This window comes from Drosophila elegans, unplaced genomic scaffold, assembly GCF_018152505.1.
Source record: "Drosophila elegans isolate 14027-0461.03 unplaced genomic scaffold, ASM1815250v1 contig_208, whole genome shotgun sequence".
NCBI lineage: Eukaryota > Metazoa > Arthropoda > Insecta > Diptera > Drosophilidae > Drosophila > Drosophila elegans.
This window is the reverse complement of record NW_024545578.1, coordinates 7975223-7998529: the sequence shown is the minus strand read 5'-3', so window position 1 is coordinate 7998529 and position 23307 is coordinate 7975223. Positions and strand designations below refer to the sequence as shown.

Here is a 23307-nt window from a genome sequence, read left to right as displayed (position 1 = left end):
TCAAAATTGGTTAAACGTGAGTGGCTTTCACTTGCCACTGAGCTGCCGTTGTAGCCAAAAAAAAAAAAAAAAAAAAATAGGGACACAACCTGGGGCCAAAGGTTAGCCCACTGTCCGTTTAGGCAAATTAGCTGCGTACGCGATTAGCTTCTGCCCTGCTACCCTTTTGCCTTTGGAACCCTGACTCTGACTCGCCGGCTGACTGACTGGGTCATAAATCATGCCAACACAGCAAATGGCAGTGGAAAGTGGTTCGGATCAGGCAGGATCTAGCCAGCCAGCTCTCCGCTCACGGGCTTAATCAAGCAAATGGCCAGCACAAATCGGGAGCTCGTTTATTTTAAGCTGCCTCATAAGCAAGTCTAATTTTCTGCCATTCCAGTGAGTTATGTGGCCTTCCTCCCCAGAAGAAGCTGACTGGGAAAGCACTTGCTTACACCGGTGGGGATTGTGGAACAAATCGTAATGAGAATTTTTGAAAAATATATACAGTCTAGATTTTACACGAGCTACAGTTGAATTTGATTTTTAGTTGGAATGCTAACAGTTCTCCCAAGGAACTTGAAACTTCAATAGGCAATGAATGTTATTACCAAGCTTTTCTTGATTTTATAATTTAATTTTGGTTACCTAAATTATGTTCTTAAGTACAAAACCAAGATAAATATATCATTATTTTTCCTTTAATTGTTTAAAACATTTGATTTAATTTTATGAACAGCAGTTTAAGGAACACAGCGTTGGGAAATGCTTATCTGGTATATTAAAAGTGAAACTTCTCAACTTGGTGTAATTATTCCGTACTTTAAATTTTGCACTTTCTAGAAACTTAATTTTAAACAAAAAGCTCCAATGTCATGGAAAAACTACGAGAAAATCTTTCCTTTTAATATAAACACAATGAAAGAATATTCTAATTTTCTGCTCTCGCTCCAATCCGAGTATTATCGGTTTAATTCCATTGGCCACCCGCCCCTAAACGTTGACAAGATGTTCTTTTTTTAAATATTTTCCATGTGACTTTCGGCATTCCACTTGCAAATGCAGATGTTGCTGATGTTGAAGCGGCAAAACAAAAGCTGTCAACAACAAGTTGCCGGACAAAAGGCACCGCTGTCCGCTGCACATGCTCCGCAATGGCAGTGCTTTGTGTGTGTGGACCCGGCTGTCCAGTAGCAAATCCGACAATCCGGCAATCCGACAATCCGGCAATCCAACAATCCGGCACTGGCCAACTAGCAAACTAGCAGCCAGGCGAACAATCGCCCCGACTTGTATGGGGAACTCTTGACAAATAGCGCCTGGTTGGTCACAGCTGGTGGCGCATTCCGTCGGACAGATGTTCCTGTCACTCCCTGTCCTTGTGTCCCTGTATCCGTGTGTCCGTGTCTCCGAGTCCTTAGCCTTAGCCCTTAGTATGAGCAGCGCGCCTGTGAGAGTGAGTGCATCCGTGGCGCTCATAAAACTAAATTTCTAAACAATCTGCGTTTGGCAATCTTATGGAGCGCGCTGTCGACGATGCCGCTGCGCAACTTTATTGAAATGTTTGGCAGTTTTTCGTGTCCTACTCAATTTGTGTCACACAACGACAGAGATAGAGAGCGTGGCAGAGTGAAAGAGAGGGCAATATACTGGCAGTTGTGTCTGTGTTGCAATTTTGATTTTTGCAATTTTCCGTAGCACACTTTTCCGGGCCATGTGTTGTTTGCATGTAAAAGCAAATTTCTCGATTATACAGCGAATTTGTGCCATGAGCAATAATGACGAGTCTCGCCCATCATTATTTCCCCAATGTATGCATGTCTGCGACATTGGCAATTCATTGAATTTGTAAATTGAATTTCAATTGGATCATAATTCAAATTTACCACAGAAAGTAGCCCACGGGATTTGGCCACTTTATTCCATTCCCCCAGAACGAGTAGCAGGGGCAGTCGAGCATGAGCGAGGCAATAACCAGAACTTTTCACAACGATGCGATGGGAAAACGAAAATAAATAAATGCTTCGAATAAGCAATAATAATCCCCCTAAAAAGAAAATCCTGTGAATCGTGCGCGATGGGCGTGGAATAGATAAAGATAAGGCAAGGAAAGGGCCAGGGTAAAATAAACATTTGTACATAATATAAATCGTTTTGGGGTCCGTTTTCTTATCGGGCAACTGTTTCTCATTTATACATCATAAGCAGTTTCAGTGGGGCGTTTAGGGCGAATTGAATGCGGGTGCCAAATATGTTTTCCTCATCGGGACTGCCTTGTTTCCTTATTGTTGGTGTAGTCATAAAGAATCTGTTATCTGTAATCGCGCCCTCCTATTATTTTTATATGAATAGAGTATATATTTTTTTTGGGATCAATATTCTCCTCTTGTGATAACCAACAACAAATTGTAGACTAAATAAACTTTCTAGCTTTGAAAAGAATCATAAATAAATCATGACACTCTAATGTTTAAAATTTGAGTTACAAAAAAAAAAAAAGAAAATCTGGAGCATTTAAAAAGTGTCAGGAAAACAATCTTTTACGAAAGCAATTATAATATTTCCCACTGCTTCAATAACTTTTACCAACACTTACAAGTGATTGTCATAATAATTGTCATACTGGGTGGGGTAGGTTGTGGTTTAGTTCAAACTGTGCAAATTATTATCGTCCATAGAATGCTGCATCTGTGCAAACATGGCAAATGGCAAAGCAAGCGACAATTAATTCTACCCGCTGCAGTGGACGGTGGTCGCCGCATCTAAGTCGACTTTCCACAAATAAAAAACAAATGCAGAGTCAGTTCATCAGCAGGGAACAGTTGAACAGTTGAACAGTTTCTGCACACACTAACCAAACGAAAACAAACCAAAACCGATCTCAACCTGGAACAAAAATAGAAATAGAAATAGAAAAAGAATGAAAATAGAAACTGAAACAGAATCAGAATCAGAGAGGGAAACCAAACAACAAAATGAAAGCATACAAAGTACACAAAAGCACCAGCGGATGGCAAATAGAAAAACAAAAGTTGGCATCTGCCAAATGGACAGGAATTTATAAATTAAACCAAAACAATGAGCAAAGATTAACAACGGTTACCGACACAAGCAACGTATAAAACTCACATTTCGACGAGAATGGTTGACGATAGTTTGTTTGGTTCGAATGTTCGTTCCTCTGAGTGCACTCAACCAAAATACTGAAATACTTTTTTAAATATTTGCGATTAACAAACAATAACTATTTATAAAACAATCGCTTACTATACAAAATGGATTTACATTTTTAGAATTTGCCATAACTTTTATAAACATGTTCAGCCGAACTGATTTTTTTAAAAGGATGAAAAAAGTATAATTAAATCGATTTTATCAAATTGATTTTATTAAACAAGTATGATTAAATTGGTTTTATTTACTTTGACGACTTTTTTCGAAGTAGTCTTGAAAAAGATTTTTATAAAAGATTATATATATATATCTGAACCATTTTATGATTTCTATCTAAGTGATACTCTGGACGATTTTTAAAATAGTATAAACAAAATTACAAGCTAAGTTTGATTATAATAATTTCATTAAGCTTGTAAACTTATATTAAAGTGTGTTCAAATAAAATTTTTTTGAGGATATATGTTTGAAAAATCAATTTTTTCTCTGAGTGATTGCAATAAAATGGAGGAGAATCGTAGAGCAATCGTTGATGGCGACTTTTGGTTTGACTGTCAGAAAAACGGCGACTTGACGGCCTCGGCGGCGTCGGCGACTGTAAATGTGACGGCAACAATTACACCGACAGAGGCTAAGGGGAAACGCTAAGGCAAACACACAGCACCGAGCCACACACACAACACACATGTGTGTCCCGCTTTGTTGTCATAACGGAAATGGACGCCATGTCGGATGTTTGAGGAAATGTTCGTGTAGCTGTAACGGCAGCGCCGAGAATGTGTTTGAGTTTACCCCATTGCTCTACAGCCATATATGCGGTCTATTAGTTGGGCGACTGTTTCAAAACATTAAATTATATTGACTTTTGAAAGGGTAGGTAGAATGTTTTTGTCGAGTATTTCGATTCTTATTAGTTTTCTGTCCCCTCTTTTAAAATCGAAATTAATTGGTTGTGACATTATGTTTAATTGAAAGTTTACGGGTCAATAAAGTGGTAAACAAGCATCTACCTTATTGGTTTTTTAAATTGGCTGTTAAATATTTATTTAAGACAGTAATGAAGTTAAGTGTATTAAAAATACCGAAATTAGTACAGGCATGGTGTCAATTGATTTAGTTTAATTTAAATTAAACGAATTCTGAGTTATTAATGTTTATTGTTATCCTCAATATCTGAATTTTGATTCTAATAGGCAGGGTAAAACATTTCATACAAATTTTGTTAAACTCTGAGTTCCATTAGGAAACCATATTTCTTACGATATTATTTCGTACACAAGGACTTTCATCTCAATAATCTGGACACATCGACATCTTTTGAAGTAAGCCAAAGTAACCAAACCATCGACAAACATATACAAGATCTTTCCACACACTCACTATTCATATGCAGTCCGGCACTCAAACTTTGAGAGTGTGACTGCTGGTTTGTTTGTGTGTTTGTTTGCTGAACGAGTGGGCGAGTGCGAATGCAAGCGAGGCGTATGCGTAAATGAATGATCCCAGTCGAGTTAAACCGAACTAAGCCGACTTCCATGGCGGGCAAGCCAGGGGCTCAACTTGAGCACACACCGAAAAAAAAATAAGATTAAGGGTCAAGAATAGTTCTTCAGGGGTCAATTTTAGATCAATGCCCTTTTAAAATTTTAAAATGTTATCTTGACAAATTAAAAAACACAAAACACAAAAAATATTTAACATATTTTTAATCTTTTTTTTTATTATAAAATAAAAATTAATAACTTGTTTCTAATTTGTCACGAAATCTTTTCTATTAAAAAGACTTATTTTGGAAAAGAAAACATAAAAACGGAACATCAAAAGTATTCATTCATATACTTCGGAAAATCCAAAAATTATTATTTTTTTTTTAGTGACCAACAATTATTTAATTAAGATAGCAGTTTTGTTTTCGGTGTATTAACGCCATGCACGCATGGCTGCCGGAGCACTTGCCACGCCCCCTCCGCCTCTTTTGAATGCTAAGTGTGCTCGCCATGCATGCGTATGAGTAGCGATAGTGAGAGTGTGGGTGAATGGACTGAAGTGGGTGGTGTGGGCGTAATAGTGGCAGTTGTGGCCGCGTTTGAGGGGTAAGAAGAGGGGCAGCGTCAAGAGCACTGGTGTTCAAGTGCTTGATGTATTACAAAATACGTATACGCAACCGCAGCCTACAATTACAATGCCAAGTGTCGGTTACGTATTTCATGTTCACTCTCACGCTCGCTCATTCAACTCCGTTAAATAAGTGTTGGTACGGTCGTGTTTATTAAATTCCTATTTGGAAAAAGAATTTTTTTTTAAACTTTGTGAGCCTACGAAACTATTTACTTTAAATATTTCGCTGATTGCATAGTAATAGTTCATATTTAATTCATTAACTTGGTAATGTTTGTCTTAGGAATGTTTTTTTTGGGAAATTTATCGTAAATATTATTACGAAATACTTTAATAATTTCAAATAGGATGATTCTGATTTTCTGCTTATATAAACATTTTAAATCAGCGCGTTAAAAAATTTGACTGAAGAATTTTCTCTGTATGCTTTTCCAAATGTAGAATTCATGAAATTGAAAGCATATACATTAGAATTCATGAAATCGACAGCATAAACAAGGAATGTGCGAACAGTAATGTATTAATAGTGATACAATCTACGTTAGGCACTGCATTTTGTTTATACCAACACATGCTTTGCTTTGTTTTGTTTCCAGCACATTGATAAATATATACTATAATTGCCAAAGACTAGTCCGCACTCGTTCACTTTCACTCTTACACAACCCCACACCCTCTATTGAATTTGCCGTAAGTGGCCATTTATTTACATATTTGCGCTGAGTGGCACACTTCAAGCCTTGGCTCTTCTGTTGTTTTTGCCTTCGCTACTTTATGGTTATTGTTTTGCCAGAGACCCTGCCGCTAGTGTTGTCATTGTTGCTGGCACTTTGCGTCATTTCAGGCAATTTATGAGTTTATTGAACAGCTCGCAGCACGGCGAAACGCTTGTGTGCCTTTAATTGGCACTTCTTGGCGCATGTCATCAGCTGTTGTTGTTAATGTTAATTGGAGCCCACCCATTCCATGGCAAGCGAAATGCATGCGAATAATCGCAGCCAGTGTATATTAGAGCAGTCGTTGGCGCTATAATTGCAACACAATTTGCATAAACATTTTCCCCGCCTGAGAAAGCCGACCTCCGCAACATCTGCGAGAGTAGTCCTTTTAAATGGGCGGCGTGTGCCCAATTAACGCAAATTGCGAATGCAAACGCCTCTCACTCGTTTTGGGGGTCCGGATCCGGGTCCTTCGACTGCGAGTTTGTATTTGTGTTTGTCCTGGTTTATTGCCATCCAACGCGCCTGTTTGCCTTAGATAACGGGCTCTGTTCTGGAACCATGTTGCAACGCAGTCAACGCAGTCAGTAGAAGAGGACTGACTACTGCCTGTCGAGGGGGCGGCGTACAGTGCGTATGCTTAACTTGATTAGCGCCAATTAGTCGACAGTCGTCTCGCATAAAGCCGCGAATAAGCGCATTTCAGCTGTAAATAATCTATGCCTTCTTAATCCATTAGTCGGCTTATGCCAAGGCATATATTAAAACCTATTTGCATTTATGGTGGGCATGAATTTAAAATTTTATGAGCTTTCTAAAAAAACTAGGAGCATGCAAAATGCTTTTAATAGCAGAAATTATTTTAAAGTTGCTGAAAATTGGGTCTAGTAATATGCTGGATTCCCTATATAAAAATTATTTATGATTAAATAGATAATTCAACTAAAAAACCTTAGATGAATAAATTTATCAAATAATTTTTAGTTTTTATAACCGTTAAGTGAAAATAAACTCAATTTCATTTGCAAAAAGCTAAGTTAATAAAGGAAAATTTACTTCTCTGAAATTGCCTTGGATTTTTTATGGATCAAAATTTATCAGCAAGCAATAACAAGTCGATTGTGTTCGCATAAAAAAGTGATAAAATTTGTCTTATGAATTGGCCCGTTGCGGACGCTTTCGCCCTTGGCCAACTGACAATTCTCGGGCAATGCGATTAAAATTCGATAATAAAGACGGCATAAAGGAATCCCCGAAAGAGGACTTCTCTCCTTTCTGCTTGTCGGCGCCCGCACAAAAGTTCTTAATCAAAATAACTTAATGATTATATTTGCTTGCAATTCCACAGTTGCTCACTCCTTTCACAAGTTTCCCTCTTTCTTCTTTACCTTTTCAGGACGGCCCACTCGAACTCAGCTCGGCGCGACTAAACTGGAACCCGAACCTGCACCCAAACCCAAACGCAGACCCAAAAGCCAGCCAAACCAATTCGACGCCAACGCCAATTTTAACTACTGTTGGTGGCGCCAGCAGCGAATAGCGAATAATTGAATCATAAAGGACACGGACGGGCCACCGAAAGGATCCAGAATTCAGGATCAACAAAGCCGAGCAAATAATTGCTGTATAGTAGTGTGCACGGAACGTGGTCCAAATTCTACTCTCTTCTCCCCCCCAACCACTCAGTCCGGCGGAGGGGCGTGGCACATTGCAAAGAAGGCGGCTGCAGGGAAATGACAGGCGTCCTGCTTTAATTAAAGCCGGGACGTGGGCGTCGGCGTGTGCGAGGGTGTGGGCGTGGGTGTGAGGCCCGAAAGTGTGCGCTGCAATAAAACGGAGGAAATTGAAACGCAATGTGGCTGATGCCGCGGACCGTGGACAACGCAACAAAGTGGACGAAATTGCTTTTGGAACAGCACGGGATAGTAGAAGTGGCAGCAGGGGCAGTCGAATTAGCAGAGCAAGACATTAATTTTGATTAAATTCACCTGAACATTTCGCATTCAAACAACAACCGACTGAGTGAAATATTAGTCCAAAAAACAGAGCGAACAATTAAAGCGAATATTTCAAGCAGCCGAGCCGCCTGGAGTGTGCATAAAATTCTTTGGAGCTGCAGCAGCAGGAGGCATCTTGTGAAAGTCGTCGGTTTTGCGTGCCGCAGGCATTGCAACAGCCACACATGAACACGTCGCTGTGACAGGAGGTGCGCAGAAGGGAGGCGAAGTCGGGACCCCAGCAAAACAGCATAATTTCGTCAACTGCAGCCGGGTGAACTGTCGGCGGCAGAGCATAACCCACCATATTCCCCTGGATCCAACGCAACGCAACCAAACCAAACCAAAACCCAACCCACATCATCACCATCACCAGCAGGAAAGGCAAACGCAAACGCAAAGACGTCGCTGTCACAGTCAGCCACTGTTGTCAGCAAAGGAAAAGTATCAAAATCAGAATCAGGCACCGGCACAGGAACAGGAATCGCAGCCCAGCTTAAAACCCATTTCCCCAGGACCGCCCCGATGAATCTGCTGTGCTGCTGTTGTTGCAGTAACATGGCACCAAACCAGCGCGTCACACGCAAATGGGAACTGTTTGCCGGACGCAATAAATTCTACTGCGATGGATTGCTAATGTCCGCACCGCACACAGGCGTCTTCTACTTGACGTGCATCCTGATTACCGGCACCAGTGCGCTCTTCTTTGCCTTCGAGTGAGTATACGCCCCGTGCTCATTTCAACCATTTATCTGTGCACACGGAAAAATTTAGAGTTACTTGGGTTAAGTTATAATACATTCACCGATATTTATATGCCCACAAATTCAATGTTGTCTTTAATTAACCAATGTTAAAAATTTTATCCATACTTGTTTACTTAGCTTGTTAGACGGAAATAACTTTTACAATTAGGAACTTAAAGAAAATTAATTAATAAACTGTTAATAAAGACACTTTTCTTTCCGTGTGACGGATTGAGTGTCTGGGTGAAGCTGGCCTCCCTTTAGTTGCATTGTGTGCAAAATGTATACGTTGCTAATTAAGCATTGCCCAGTAACCCTTCCGGAGCACCGGATCCCCGATGCCCGACCCCCAACTCTTCATCCCCCCGATCATGCTTGATTTCCAATTACGCCCACATTAATGGTCTCTGACTTTGGTCTCTGGCTCCGGTTTCATCCGTTTCAACGGGCCCCTCATCCGGCTTCTGTTCCCGACCATCATCGTCTGCCGTCCGTCTCCGTATCCAATGGCATGTAATTATTGCTGTGCAACGTGGCGTATGCGTTATGCTTGGCCTGGCAAAGGACATCGGGATCCAAGTTGCTACTGCCGCTGCTGCTGCTACTTTTTCAGCTTGATGTCTCTGTCCCTGTTGAATCCGTTGAATTACGGGTATCCGTGTGGATTGCGAAGGGGGTGGACAAATAGTTTCAGCTTTTGATTTGTCAATCCGTCCGATGGTTGTGCGGCATTCAAATATGTTCAGGCTACTTCAGGCCACAGGCGAACCACGGAAGAGTGTCCCCACCCTTGGGTTTAGTTTTAAACAGAATTTCCATTTCAAACACGTTCATCCGGGACACATTTCCATTTCCTGTTGTTAAACTTTTCCGCTATTAAGCTTTGGTGATGGAGTTTAATGGTGGAAAATTAATGTTTTTCAATTATTAATATACTTTTTAGATACGGCTATCCCAACCCCTGCATGCTCTCTTTCCTAACCTTTTTTTCATTATCCCAATGTTATTATTGCCCCAAAGTATATGCTACGTTTTAAAAACTCAGTAGAAAGTGAACATGGTGAACAAAGGCTTCCTTCTTTGCGCTGATAAGTAGTCAAACGACTTTGCATATATTTCTGAAAGAAGATTATAGTAGCAAACAAAAAGTGCAGCTCTTTCAATTGGAAACTCTGCTGAATATAAGAAGAAATATAAGAAAAAAGATTTTCTTATTTGGGACAGTACAAAGTACAAAGGAAAATAAAGAATTTCGCCGAACAGAGCAGTCGTTACTATCACGTTGCTCCGATAATAATACCAACGTCCAATAAATTGCTTTTTGCCGGTATTGAGACTAAATAAATATCCAAGAGGCGTGCACATATGGAAAACCCGAAAACCCACAAACGTTTAACTAGATTCAATTTAGTTGCACGTGAGCGTTTCCGTCCTCGTTTTCCGGAGACTGCCCAAAATAACGCATACGTCACGTAGTGCAAATATAAATGAAACACAACGTTAAAGCTGCATCCTATTCACCACTGACAGCGCGATTAGACAAAATTATGCTCAACATTTTCTGCACGAAATCATTTGAGCAACACTGAAAGGAATTGCATGTGCGGAGGTGGTGTTCCCACAAAGAAATTGAAATTCCCATGCCTAGAAAGCATGTACCTACATCTGACTCCTCTTGCGCGATCCAAATTTATTCGCTGCTGAAAAGCGGCTACAGCGCGATTTTATTTTCATTGCTTGCTTTACATTAGCGCACAGTCGAGTGGAAGGCGCCCCAGTATGGATGGGCATTACAATATCCGCAATGCCTTTGAGTGCTCGCATAGTTATTCCTGCAGATATTCGCACACGTCCTCCCTATGCACACATAAAAAAAAGGTTGCGGTAAAAAGCCGAATTTTTAATAACAGAGAAATAAATCTAAATAAATGTTCTACCCTCTGTTACTTAGAAAACAAATTTTGTTCATATAAATATAATTTAAGGAAGTTGGTAATTTATCCATATAATAAACCTCTTATCCTATTCACAGTTTGTTTAAGACTATAACTATAGAACCCCTTGGTTAACAAAATTTTGAGCAGTATGTTTAAATTTGATTTTAATTTGAATAATGGTTGCCATTCGAAAGATATTCAAGTTGCGAAAACATTTGGTCAGTATTACTTAAGGTTGCATTAGGACTAACTAGGTATACAACTAATATATGATTTAAAATACATTTTTCTTAAGCAATCAACTTTAAAATGTTTTAAACTATTTAACAAGCTATTCTTTTCTGAATCAGAAACAAGGGAATTTAACACGAAAAAAACTGAAAGAACAATTGAAATGATTCAATTAACGGAAAGCGAGAAGGGTTCGAAAAGCTTTAAATTTTGTTAGGTGACAACATGCAAATTCGTTTTTAATAAAATTAGATGACGAAACTAGAGTATAACTGTGCCAAAGTTTCACCAGTATCATTGGTAGATTTATCCAAAAATATATGTTTTTTTCTGTATGTAGGCAGCCTGGGGATGTGTGGGCAAACTCAAATTGTGTTTCGTTCGACGCTCTCCGGCAATGCAAATCGCTAAAAGGTAGCACAAAATGCAGAAGGGGCTCTTCTTCGTATTTCCCATTTTCTATTTTCTATGGCATTGTCAGCGATTTGCAAGCTGAATGCGAGAAAAGCATTTTTTGAATGCATTCGTATTTAAGCTTTACTACGGCAGGCCAGAGGGGGAATCGGCGTTGTCATGACAAATGTATTTAACTATTTTCGGTTGGTTCTGCTGACTGGCGTCCTGTCCCCGAAATGAAGCATACACCCTGGTACATCTGGGACTTGTCACACATAATTGTCACTGAGTACTCGGGTCCTTTGTGAGTTGATAGCGAGTGAAAGTTGCTGCTGGTGGATGCGGCGACTTTTGCTATTCACAAATCGCTGGCACGCATCGGGCATTAAGTAACAATGCCGGGCGGAGCATTGTCCTATCCCCCAGCTCATCTATCCCCGATGGCATTCCGGTCCGCGTTCATGGCGCCCCAGTCCCCCATTTCGGGGGCATATTTGTTCGGGTTCCCACATTTGGGGCATTGCCAAATCACCGGGGACATTTGCATGCATTTTTGAGCAAGGCAGGACACCCTCGTCGCCCACGAAGGGCTGCAGTAGTGAAACCAGTGGCAACCGCTGCCTGCATTTGGACGTTTTGATGCAGTGCATGCAGGATGCATGTCAAGTGACAGATTTAAGGAATCAAATTTCAATGGGTGCTTTCCAAAAAGGACATAATCGTAGCTTACATTGGATTCTACGTTCAGTAGTCTCTGAATGACTCTCACGTTCGTCCAATCAAAGCGGATTAATCAACATTGCAAGAGTTAAGTACATGTTTTTCTCTCTTTTACAGATTTAAGTAAATCTGCTTTAAGTTTGAAAAAGTGTACATTCATTCTGCACTCCATTCTGCATTAATTCGGTGTTTTATTATTCTTTTTTTTTTTTTTTTGTTAATTTGTCATGCTTTATCAACTAGGCATATGTTATTACCATAATCATTAAAAAACCTTCAATTTATCTTAATTTATTGACAAGGCCCAAGTTTATTACTCCATTTACTGAAACAATCAAAACAAAATCAAGCTGTTTCCATAATCAATATGACAGAGAACATCATTAGATTAATGATATATTTCTTCATTTCCTTTTTTTAGCTGCCCCTTTCTGGCGGACAGCATCAATCCGGCCATTCCGATTGTGGGAGCGGTCCTCTACTTCTTCACGATGAGCTCCTTGCTGCGCACAACCTTCACGGATCCGGGCGTCATACCGCGAGCCTCCAACGATGAGGCCGCCTATATCGAAAAGCAAATTGGTACGTTACTCATCCGCCCCGTAGTCGCAATAGCAATCGCAGCCGTAGTCCCAATCGCAATCGCAGGCACAGTCGAAGTCCTTGCGTCCATCCAAAAGGAAACGTGGCCAAGGTCGTTGGCTGCCTGGCTGCCTGTTGCCTGAATATCCTTTTTCTTCGGCTCCAGCCCGCCCCCTGCCAAACACTCGCCCCACTCAAAGACATACAGAGACACTTGCGTATATATATTTGTTTTCACTTCATTAAGTTTGTATGTGAGTGAGGGGGGGGTGGAGCACATAACGTAAAAAGTAATGAGCGTGGCATGACATAGAATAAAAAAAATAAAACGCGCTCGCAAAAAATGGGAAAAGAAATAAAATATTTCCCGTATAAAAATCATCATCAAAGGCGAAAGCTGCGTTGCCTTTGCACTAATGAGTTGCTGTTGTTGTTGCCTTTGTAGAAAATATTTAAAATGAGAAAACTTTTGCTCTTACCCCTCTATGTCAACAATGTTCTCCTGTCGATGATGGTGATGCTGATGTCGCTGCTGCTGCTGCTGCATTTCCTCTGCGCCTTTCTGGGATAAATCCTGTGTGGATAACCTGAATTCGCATAACCAAAACAGAGGTGCCAAACTCGCTGAACAGCCCCACATATCGACCGCCGCCCAGGACCAAGGAGGTTCTGGTCAAGGGCCAGACGGTCAAGCTGAAATACTGCTTCACCTGCAAGATCTTCCGGCCGCCGAGGGCATCACATTGCAGCCTTTGCGACAACTGCGTGGACCGCTTCGATCACCACTGTCCCTGGGTGAGTCGTAGTGTTATTGCTGGTAGAAGTAGTAGTAGTAGTAGTTAGTCACCGAAAGTGGGTCCTTGACAAGGACACCCGGCAGCACCTCGTTAGCGTTGGCGCAATTTTAATCACTCCCCCCTGTCCCAAAAGAACCAGAAGAAGCAACTGACATTGAGCCAAGCGCCGTATTAGAGGCGCTGGCGAAAAGTGGGCCACAAAACCAACAGCCTCTCGTCGTCTCTGACTTTAACCCAATTCCAGTGGCAACCGCTGTGGTTGCTAATTTTTTAGTAAAAATAATTTCAGTAGAGCGCACGTCACGTTTCAAGCTGGAGCGTACATATAAAACAGCACACTCCCTCCAAAATCCTTTGCCGGTTTTTTTTTTCTATTTATTTTCTTTTTTTTTATCCCCGCCAGCGACTCGCTGATGCAACAAGATGTGGCTCTGAGTGTGTTTGGACACAGGACCAAGCAAACAAACCTCACTGGCACAAACCCATCCACACACACACTAACTTGAGTAGCCACACTCACATTCGTAATGGTTGTGTTTTTTCGGTGCGGAAGTGGATGTTTGTTTTAGGTCCAATATTCCCTAGCGACTCAGATCATCGCACTTACCCTTACATATTAAAATTAAGTACTTTCAATTAACCGTATAGAACCGTATCAAAGGTCCTTTCAAATAAACCACAGCTCTTAAATTATTAATATAATCTAATTGATTGATTGTTTTATCTATCAATGGAATTCTACCCCTCTCTAACAATTCATTTGTTTACCTTCTAATTGATTGCTTTGTCTTTTTTTATTTCATATCTCACGACAATATTGATTTCCATTGTCTTTTAGTTTGAATATTGGTTTCACCTTGATTTTAGCTTGCACAATTCACAATCAATTTATATTGACCTGCAAACCATTTAACTTGAGGGAGGTCATTTGAGCCATTAAATATTTACACTTTGATGAGCTTTCAATTTCTTTCTACCCAGGAAACTAGTGCCTTTTCTATGACCTATTTATATAAAAAATGAAAATATTTACAGATCTATTGTTACATTAAAAAAAAAACAAGGGTATAAATATTTCTAAATATCTATAACATATGACTTATTTTAGCTGTTGGCCTGTTTTGTTTTCCATAAATTTTAAAATAGATTACTAGCTATAAGGGCTCTAAAATATTTTATATTTTGTGCGGTTAATAGCCTAGAATATTTAAACATTTTTTTTTGTTTGTTTTATAAATAGATATATAGTTTAAATATTTAGTGTTTTTTGCGGATAATGTCCTAAGAGGAAACCGCGTTTATTAAGGGTATACGCTCCTCTGTCTGTTGGAAATCAAATCTCCTCCAGTTAGTGTTGCTGTCATGCCTTTGCCATCGCCCCTTTTCATTTACTTGGGCTCGGGCGTAATTTAAACCCCCGGAGGAGTGAAAGTACCGACACAATCGCATCTGACGGCTTGAAGGTCGGCTTGAGCCTTTTGGGGATTTGGTTCGCAGTTCGCAAGTGGCGGTTGCAAAGGGTTGGGGGCTGAAATTAAGGCATTTCTCGGTCGTTATTTTGGTAATGCCACACATCTCGTGAAAATGCAATTAACCTTTTTTGTTAGTGGTTTAAACAATGATTTGTAACCGACTTAATTTTGGCTTGGTTGTGTCTTTATAACCCTGTTAACGTTCTCTTTACAGGTGGGAAACTGCGTGGGCAAGCGGAATTATCGGTTCTTTTATTTGTTTCTAGTCTCATTGGCATTTTTAGCTGTATTTATATTTTCGTGCTCTGTGACGCATTTAGTTTTATGTGAGTACCATGGAATGCCATACCATAAACTAGATGAATTATATGTGTGTTTATATACCGCCGGCAGTGATGAAAACCGAGCTGGAGGTCTTCAAAGTAATCAAGAAGGCGCCCTTCACTGTGATTGTTGTGTTCATTTGCTTCTTCTCGATATGGTCGGTGATCGGCCTAGCCGGCTTCCATACCTATCTGACAACAAGCGATCAGACAACCAACGAGGATGTGAGTATAGCTTAATAATTTAAAATTTAATGTTTTCAATAATTTAATGAAACTAATTGGAACAATGAATCCCTGTTTGTAAGACCTGAAATTGTAGCATTAGGGGAGAATTAAAACGGATTTTAAACTGATTATTTTAATATTTGAAAGTCTAAAATACGTGTGTATAAAAATAAGGATTAAAATTCCACAATTTAATTCTCCATAAAAAACTTTCAAATTTAAATTATGTTCTTTTTGATATCTAAATGAAATTTCTTTTGAAAAAGTATTAATATTTATTATTTAACATCAGAGGCACTATCGTTTATAGTAAAAAGAGACCAAAGTCTTAATAAATTTTGTATAAAAATAAATTGTGCTTTAAATGTATATACAACTAGACAATCGAGGTAAAATAACAAACCAACCCCATGTCACTATCTTATAGGAAACTGAAAGACGTTTAATGGAATTTGTTAATATTATATTAAATAGTTATTTCTTGAATAAATTATATTCCCTCCTTCGCAGCTCAAGGGATCCTTCTCCTCGAAAGGCGGTCCGCGCACCCAAAATCCCTATTCGCGGGGCAACATTTGCCTGAACTGTTGCCACATCCTGTGCGGACCCATGACGCCCTCGCTGATCGATAGGTAAGTCAATCCCGGCAGAGTTACTCATCGTGTATTTAATGGATTGATTGACAGACGCGGCGTCGCCACCGACGAGTTCATCCAGCAGATGCAGCACCAATCGAGTCCGCGGCACGCACTCAGCGATGTGCTGAGTGCCTCGCACATGGTCACCACCTCGCAGCCCATGATGGGCATGGGCGGCGGGGGGAGTGGGATCGGTGGTGCCGGCGGTGGCATCAGCATTGGCGGGGCGGAGCTGAAGCCCCGCTTCTACGACGAGGTAAGAGGGCCCAACCCACTGGGCCATTGAGCCACACCCAAGCGCACCCTTTCACCACCAAAATCTCTAAAAATATCTAAATGTCTGGGCACTCTGCTTGCTTGATCCTTTATATATTTATATCAACTCAAAACTCTCGTACGATTAACTTTTGTGCACATCATTTTGACGATCTGTAATTCAACTTCAACTTTTTTCTTTTTGTGTTCTATGCAATGTTCTTTTTTGGTAACTACTACTACTACTACTCGTATCATACACCACAATCGACACAATCACACCACGATTAACAACAACAACAACAACCAGTCCAATCCCTCCTCCTCGACACTGGAGGGCAACGGAGGTGCCATCAATGGCCACGGGAATGGCCATGGCCATGGCAACGCCAACGGCACCGGCTTCGATCATCCGCCGCCCAGCTACGATCTGGTCCAGAACGGTAAGTCCCGCAAGCAGCACCAGCAGCGCTGCTCCCTGCAAACCCTGCTGCCCGCCAGTGCCCAGCAGCAGTTCAAGGCCAGCAAGCACAAGCACAAGCAGCTCAAGCAGCACCTGGTGGCCTCCGCCGAGTTGCAGCAACCGGAGGGCATACCCAACTCCCCCTCGCTTCTCCGCTCGCCGGCCACCTCCTCCTCGTACCGGCTGAACCTTAGGCGGTCGCTGCACCTGCCGCTGACACCGTCGTACGACGACGTCCGCCACTCGCCGCTGCCGCTGCTGCACCACCACGTCCATGCCCAGCAGACCACCGCCATTGGCAGCGTGGCAGCAGCGGCGGCGGCGGTGGCCTCCGGCGCCAGCGGTACGGGAACCGGATTGGGTACCGGAATGGGCACCGGAACAGGTACTGGTGGTTCCTCTTCCTCCACCGCCACGGCACCCACTTCGGTGTCCGTGTCCCTGGCCACGGCTCCACCGCCGCTGGCGCCGCGACGACCGTCGACGCTGCAGCTGCAGGCCAGCGCAGGGATCTCGGCAAGCAATAGTACGCTGACCACCATACACACCACGGCGCCACAGCCGCCGGCGCCCACGGACTACAAGTACTACTCGCCCCAGCGCAGCACCGACTCCAATCTGATGCGGAACTATCCGTTTCCCAAGGCGGCGCGTGGCATGCGTCGCCAATCCACGATGTCGGTGGACTCGCAGAAAGTAAATATTGCCGGCTATCAGCCGCTGCCCATGAGGAAACCCTACAAACACCAGGAGGTGATGTTCGAACTGAAGTCGCCGACCAATCGACTGACCATCCGCGAATGTGACTTTGGCGGTGGCGGTGAACCCTGCGACGACGATCAGTCGATCAAGGACAGCCAGATCTTTCGTGTTAGTAAACGAAATCTTTATATGAATCACCGGTCGCCGTGGAAAGAGCGCGACCGCTACTCCAATCTCTACGAGTACTCGTTCAACATCGATCTCAACTCGATCATCGAGGATGCGGCGGGCAGTGACTCGTCATAGTACGCAGCAGCAGTCCGCTGCTCCTGCTCCTGCTCCGAGGCCCATCTGTTCCATCTGTTCCGATCCGTTGTCCGGCTCGGTAGGATGGTGATTCGCCTCCTAGTCGTCCATCGACTACTCCTCCTCGTTCGGTTGTTAAGCGCTGTACATAAGGCCGGGCTCCTTCGGTCACCCCGATTCCTAATGCTTCCACGCTTTTGCTAAGGTGGCCAAATCGGGTCCAGATTCCGGAATTAGCCCAATTATATAGTAGAGGCTTCTCGTAGGCAGCTATCCGAATATAATTTAATTAAAACTTCATTTAGGATCTATTATATAATAAGGGCTTAAGTAGGTTTTGTAGCCTTTTTTGAGTAGTTTTTATTGAATTTAAAACAAGGCTGCAAACTGTTTTTAACCGAACCGCTTTAAAAGGTTCGGGTATTTGTATATTTGGACTGCAATTCATTTCAAGGTACAAAATTATAAGTAGCAACATAAATATTAGACCCCTTCTATAGCCCACAAATTTGAACACAATAATATTTTGAATTATAAAATGAATTTACTTTTGTTGGTTAAAAACAGCTTACATTTTTGTGTGAACAATTTAGCAGAGCAAGTTTGAACTACTTTTGATTTGCAAAGTAAATATTTTCCCCAACTGAATGTTCGAGCCAACGCAGCGAATAAATTTAAAAGTTTGCAGCCTTGATTTCAACTTTGAGGGAATCTATCACAGTCTGATTGTGGCACATTTTGTGAGACTCACTTGGCTTCCACGCGCTGCAACTGTATAACTGCTACCCTTTTGCAGCCTGAATTCCGAATTTGTGTTTTTGTGCACCCTTTGTAGAAGTCGAACTTGTATGATTTTGTGTTTAATGTATGAATCCCTTGCCCTGCCAACCGCTGTAGTAGACTCCCCCGTGTTTTCACCCCCCACTCGAAAAAACTTGGTTCATAGAAACTTTTGCGTTTATTTAGCACCTGCTTCCCAGGCTATGGTGAGTCGGATCTCCTCTGATGCAAATGCGATTGCAATAGAGGGGCTTCGGCGCCAGGGGCCGCAATGCCACCCATGTATATGTATCCACCTTGGTCTACGTCCCAGCGCCGCCACCTCCAATAGTGAAGACACAAACTAACCAACTAACCAACCAAGCAAACCTACTAACCAAAATACCAAAAAACCATAAAACCAGTAAACCAACATCCCAAACCAAGCATGTTTGACTTTGTTCGCCTAGTAAAATGCTTAAGTTTTTGATTTCTGTTGGGAACCTCGTGAGATTCCCACGCGGCTGAATGTCCTGTAAATGATCGCAGTCACTTGGGCCTTAAGTTACATTTTTCAATAATTTGGAAGGTTTCAACCGAAAAAACGTAGAAACGAAAGAAAACTTTAACTTGCAATTAGAAAATGGGAAATTAGCAAAACACTTAATGAGCCAAAATAACTGCCATTTATCGAAGCAACATTTTGTTAGGACTTTTTTCATTTTTACAATGAAAATTAAAATTAAATGTAAACGTAAACGTAAACTAAAAAAATGGAATTCAACAAGAATTTGATAAACTATGTATCAGTGTTAAGGGAGTCATTTTAAAACTACTAGTCGAATACAAAAAAAAATGTTGCAAAACGGATTGAATATCAAATATCGAATATGTCTTAATCTTGAATATTGGAACATTGCCAAGTGACTGCTGCAAATAATTAGCATTAAACAGAATACCGAAACAATGCGTTGAAATTGAAAAAAAATTTAATGAAAATTGAAATTGATAATATTTATACCTAGTTGTAATAGTTACAAAACATTTCTCGGGCAGGAGATTTTGCTGGACTTTTGGGGAGGTGAAAATCGAAAAGCGCATTAGGTGTATAAGCCAGCTTGAACAAATAATTGTGGCTCACATGCCGCCTCCAAGGCTTTAAATCTTGAGCATTAACAATATTATGGGTTCCTTTTATAATTAATTGCAAGTTTAATGCGCATTAGCGAGGTAATTGAAATTGTAGGTAGTTATATATATTATATATATATATTTTTCATGCTGAGTCACAGCGTGAAAGCGAGTGTTAACTGATGAAAAAGTAAATTTATATACTTATATATACACAATATGTATGGTTAAATGTTGGGCAATAAAGTGTATCTAGCGTATATTTAAAATCGATCCAAATGAAATGTTGGCGGATCGTAATGCAGATCTATAACTACATATAAGTACTAATCCCGATGTTGAAGCGTATCGCAAACTTTCAGGAAGAGCGTGAGACCTACTCACGATCCCGATCGATTATTGGAATTATATAAACTATATATCCCCCGAATCACCCACACACATATAGACACGAACCGGAGGCTTGGGCTTGAAGCTTTCGATTTTTAGTTTCCGTTCGCGTCTCGTCTCCTCTACATTTTCCATTATATTATATATTTAGGTTACCTGATTTTGGTTTTGACTGGCTAAGCGCGCACACCACCACCAAAAGCTATAACCTTCTTCTTGATTTATCGCACACTAATGTCAAACTCTTTCTGTATCTTTCAACTTGACTCTGGGAACTAACAAACAATACTTACAAATTTGTGTCTGTAACTATTTTGTGAAACTTACCAAACCGTAAAAACCAAAACAAAAACTGCAATTGAGCGAAAGTTGTCGAGGGCCGCTTAAGACTAGAGTAAAAATGCATTTTAAGCCTTAATTGGGTGAGTTCTCTCCTATTGCAAAAACATTTAATTGTTGTATGTACCAAAATAACCGAAAACTGAAAATTTAACCAAAGCTTTAGAGTTTCGTTTGAAATTAGCTACACCATCGCATACATGTACCCATATGTTTGAGTTGATTTTCCTGTTGCTTAACCACCTGCCAGCGCGAAATAGCTGAACTATAATATTCGTTTGGTGTTCTATTAAGTTGCTCATGCCGATTCGTATCCATCAAATAGAACTAATGGCATAACCATCATCCCACAAAAAAACACACAAAAAAAACATCCCAATCAACACAGCCCAAAAATCAAAGTTTGATATGGTATTTAGCGATAATTTATTGGCAAGCTCCAGTTGTATACACCTACTAATTGTACTCACAACATTTTGAAAGCATGCTTTAAAATGTTCAATTGGCACCGACTTACCCACTAAACCCATTATGCATTAATTAGCGCTTAGTTTCGCTCTTTATTTGCGCATAATCTCGTCCATTTATCAGTTTAATATTCAGTTATCATTGTTTATTGGTTGAAGAGCTTATCACCTGATGAGTTTCGAATTATGTTTGATTTCTACCAGTTCTGAGCCAGTTCCTCCGGAGGGAGGAATTCAATTACACGTGTATTTGTACGTTTTAAGTGACAAACCCCATTTAATTAAATTGCGATTTTAATTTGCCGCCTTTTCAGCGTTTATGATTATTTGCATATTCAAATTGTTTTATTTTCCCACAGCTAAAACCAAACCGAATCAAAACAAACCATCATCGACCACTAGCAAAAGAGCAATAAAACCACACTCTAGATAAAAATGCTCCAAATTGAAATTCGAATTTTAAATTAGTTGGCAAATTTGTTGTAATGAGTAATTAAATATTTTACATGCATTAATTAAGCATACAAAAGAGGCGAATTAAATACCATATACTAATCAGGGTCTTTTGTTACGCCCTCTCCCCTCTTTTTTTTCTTCCCTCTTTTCCGTTTCATTTGCAGGTAATTCCAATAGTCTAGCTCAGTTGGTGGACAACGAGATTCCGCTGGCCCAAATGGACATTCCGGCGTATACCCATCAGACGGCCACGCAGTCGCGTCAGTACCGCCATCGTCATCACAAACAGCGCCAGATTTCCAATGGTGGTACGATCAGCTACGAGAATCAGTTGGCCACCGCCAGCAGCGAGGATGAACTGGACGATCCGGATGTGGTGGTGGTGGGCAGTCCGGAAGTGGTGGCCGCCGTGGCCGCTATAGCTTCGAACAAGGCGCGCGAAATGCGCAATCGCAGCGGTAGCTACAGCAATCTATTCGATGCGGACTTTGAGACGGCCCTGGTCAACTCCTCGCTGGCGGACATCCATGTTCCGCAGTCGAGTTCGGGCAAACCCTCGGCGGGAGCAGCTCTACTGGCGGCTGCCATCACCGGCAAAACGGAGAACATGTACAGCAATGTGGCGCCAAGTGTGTCGGAAGATTCGGCCCTGCATGTCTACTCCAACATCATCGATGAGCGAAAGCAGCAACAGCAAAGGGAGGCCAACAATGTTCTGTCCTCCACCCTGCTCTGCGATGATCTGGACCTGGACGATCCGGTTAGTGCCTCGTGTCATGTCCAGCGAAAGTCGGCGGGCGATGGAGCCGAGCAGGTGAAGTCGGCGGAAAGACTGAGAATGCTGCACGACACCACGATGATAGACACGGCGCTGGATTTGGACAGCCTGGATGGCTCCAGCATGGGGAACAGTTCGCAGTCATGCCTGGTGAAGTCCGTCAAACCGAGTGCCACCTCCTCCTCGAACGTGGCCATAGTCTGAGCGGTCCTTTCTGTCCTGTATATAAGTGTAGATATCGATATTCATGTCAAACGGCGTGGGGAAGAGTATTATTAATTTGTCCGTGCTTTTACCTACAATTAGAGCTTTTTAGTTTCGATTAACTCTATGTGTGATGCGGCGGTTACGGGGGAGAAATAGAGAAACGACCTATCAGCAGGCAGATAAAATATTACCTTAACGCGTTACGCATTCAGAACAGATATATGCATATATGTAGATGATAATAACTAAAGCATTTACGTATATATGTATGCATATGTATAATACAAACACAAATGTGGTGAACAATGTTAACAATTCGAAGGCATTAACGAGGACAAAATAAAGAAGATGAAACCAATACTATGGAGAAACTGTTTATACAATACACGACGCATACATATAAATCAATTATAAGTACATATATATAATGATACACATATACAATGTACGGTTAGTTATAGTGTATAATTTTTGTATTTAAGTTTTTACAACAGCAGAAACACAGCAGGTGTCGTTTCGCAGTTCAGAGTTTAAAACCATTTGCGGTGTAGTATGAAACCGAAGAAACAAAGAAGAAAGCCAACTAGAAATATCCTGCAAAATATATGATATATGTACCGTGAAAGTTGAAATTGTCGAGGGAACGAGATATAAGATATGAGATATGCTGGGAGATATGTTAACAGCGTAAGAGTTAAAAGCAACAATGTGGTGTATTAAATGTTCATAAATCTACCATTAAGTGTATTTTCAAGGTGTAAAATGTTATATGACATCAATTAAAACGAGTTCGAGATTTCGACAAGCTCCATTGCATGAGAGAGCAAAAATGTTAAGCGTATGTTATGCGAAACTAACAAAACTACAATTATACAAAGAATAAAGATTTATAAATAGAGAAAACTGAAATGTCTTTTATTTTAGTTATAAGGGGCAACTAAATATAATAATGTTTAATTGTGGGTTAATTTTAATCAAACTTAACTTAGGTATA

At 41.1% G+C, this 23307-nt stretch overlaps 2 protein-coding genes across 4 annotated transcripts in view; both read left to right on the top strand.

Annotated features, from left to right (window-relative positions):
• LOC108146728 overlaps positions 1-8246 on the top strand; it is a gene marked incomplete at its 5' end in the record, with an annotated part of 46315 nt that extends 38069 nt beyond the window's left edge. Inside the window, one exon of the mRNA XM_017272826.2 lies at positions 7390-8246. Within this exon, the coding sequence (XP_017128315.1) occupies positions 7390-7533 (144 nt within the window). The remainder of the gene's footprint in view (positions 1-7389) is intronic.
• Positions 8247-8350: 104 nt separating this feature from the next.
• LOC108146727 (palmitoyltransferase app) lies at positions 8351-23216 on the top strand. Of its 3 annotated transcripts, XM_017272823.1 has the most exons (9): positions 8406-8706; positions 12442-12602; positions 13213-13397; positions 15086-15197; positions 15265-15419; positions 15933-16054; positions 16109-16316; positions 16626-16758; positions 21493-23216. In XM_017272823.1, exons 1-9 carry the CDS (start codon positions 8516-8518, stop codon positions 22308-22310), a joined length of 2085 nt encoding a protein of 694 aa, XP_017128312.1. In that variant the 5' UTR covers positions 8406-8515; the 3' UTR covers positions 22311-23216. The 3 variants fall into 3 exon arrangements, with proteins under 3 accessions (XP_017128313.1, XP_017128312.1, XP_017128314.1); XM_017272824.2 differs by lacking the exon at positions 21493-23216 and having other exon boundaries at positions 8351-8706; positions 16626-21486; XM_017272825.1 differs by lacking the exon at positions 16626-16758 and having other exon boundaries at positions 21493-21616.
• Positions 23217-23307: the final 91 nt, after the last annotated feature.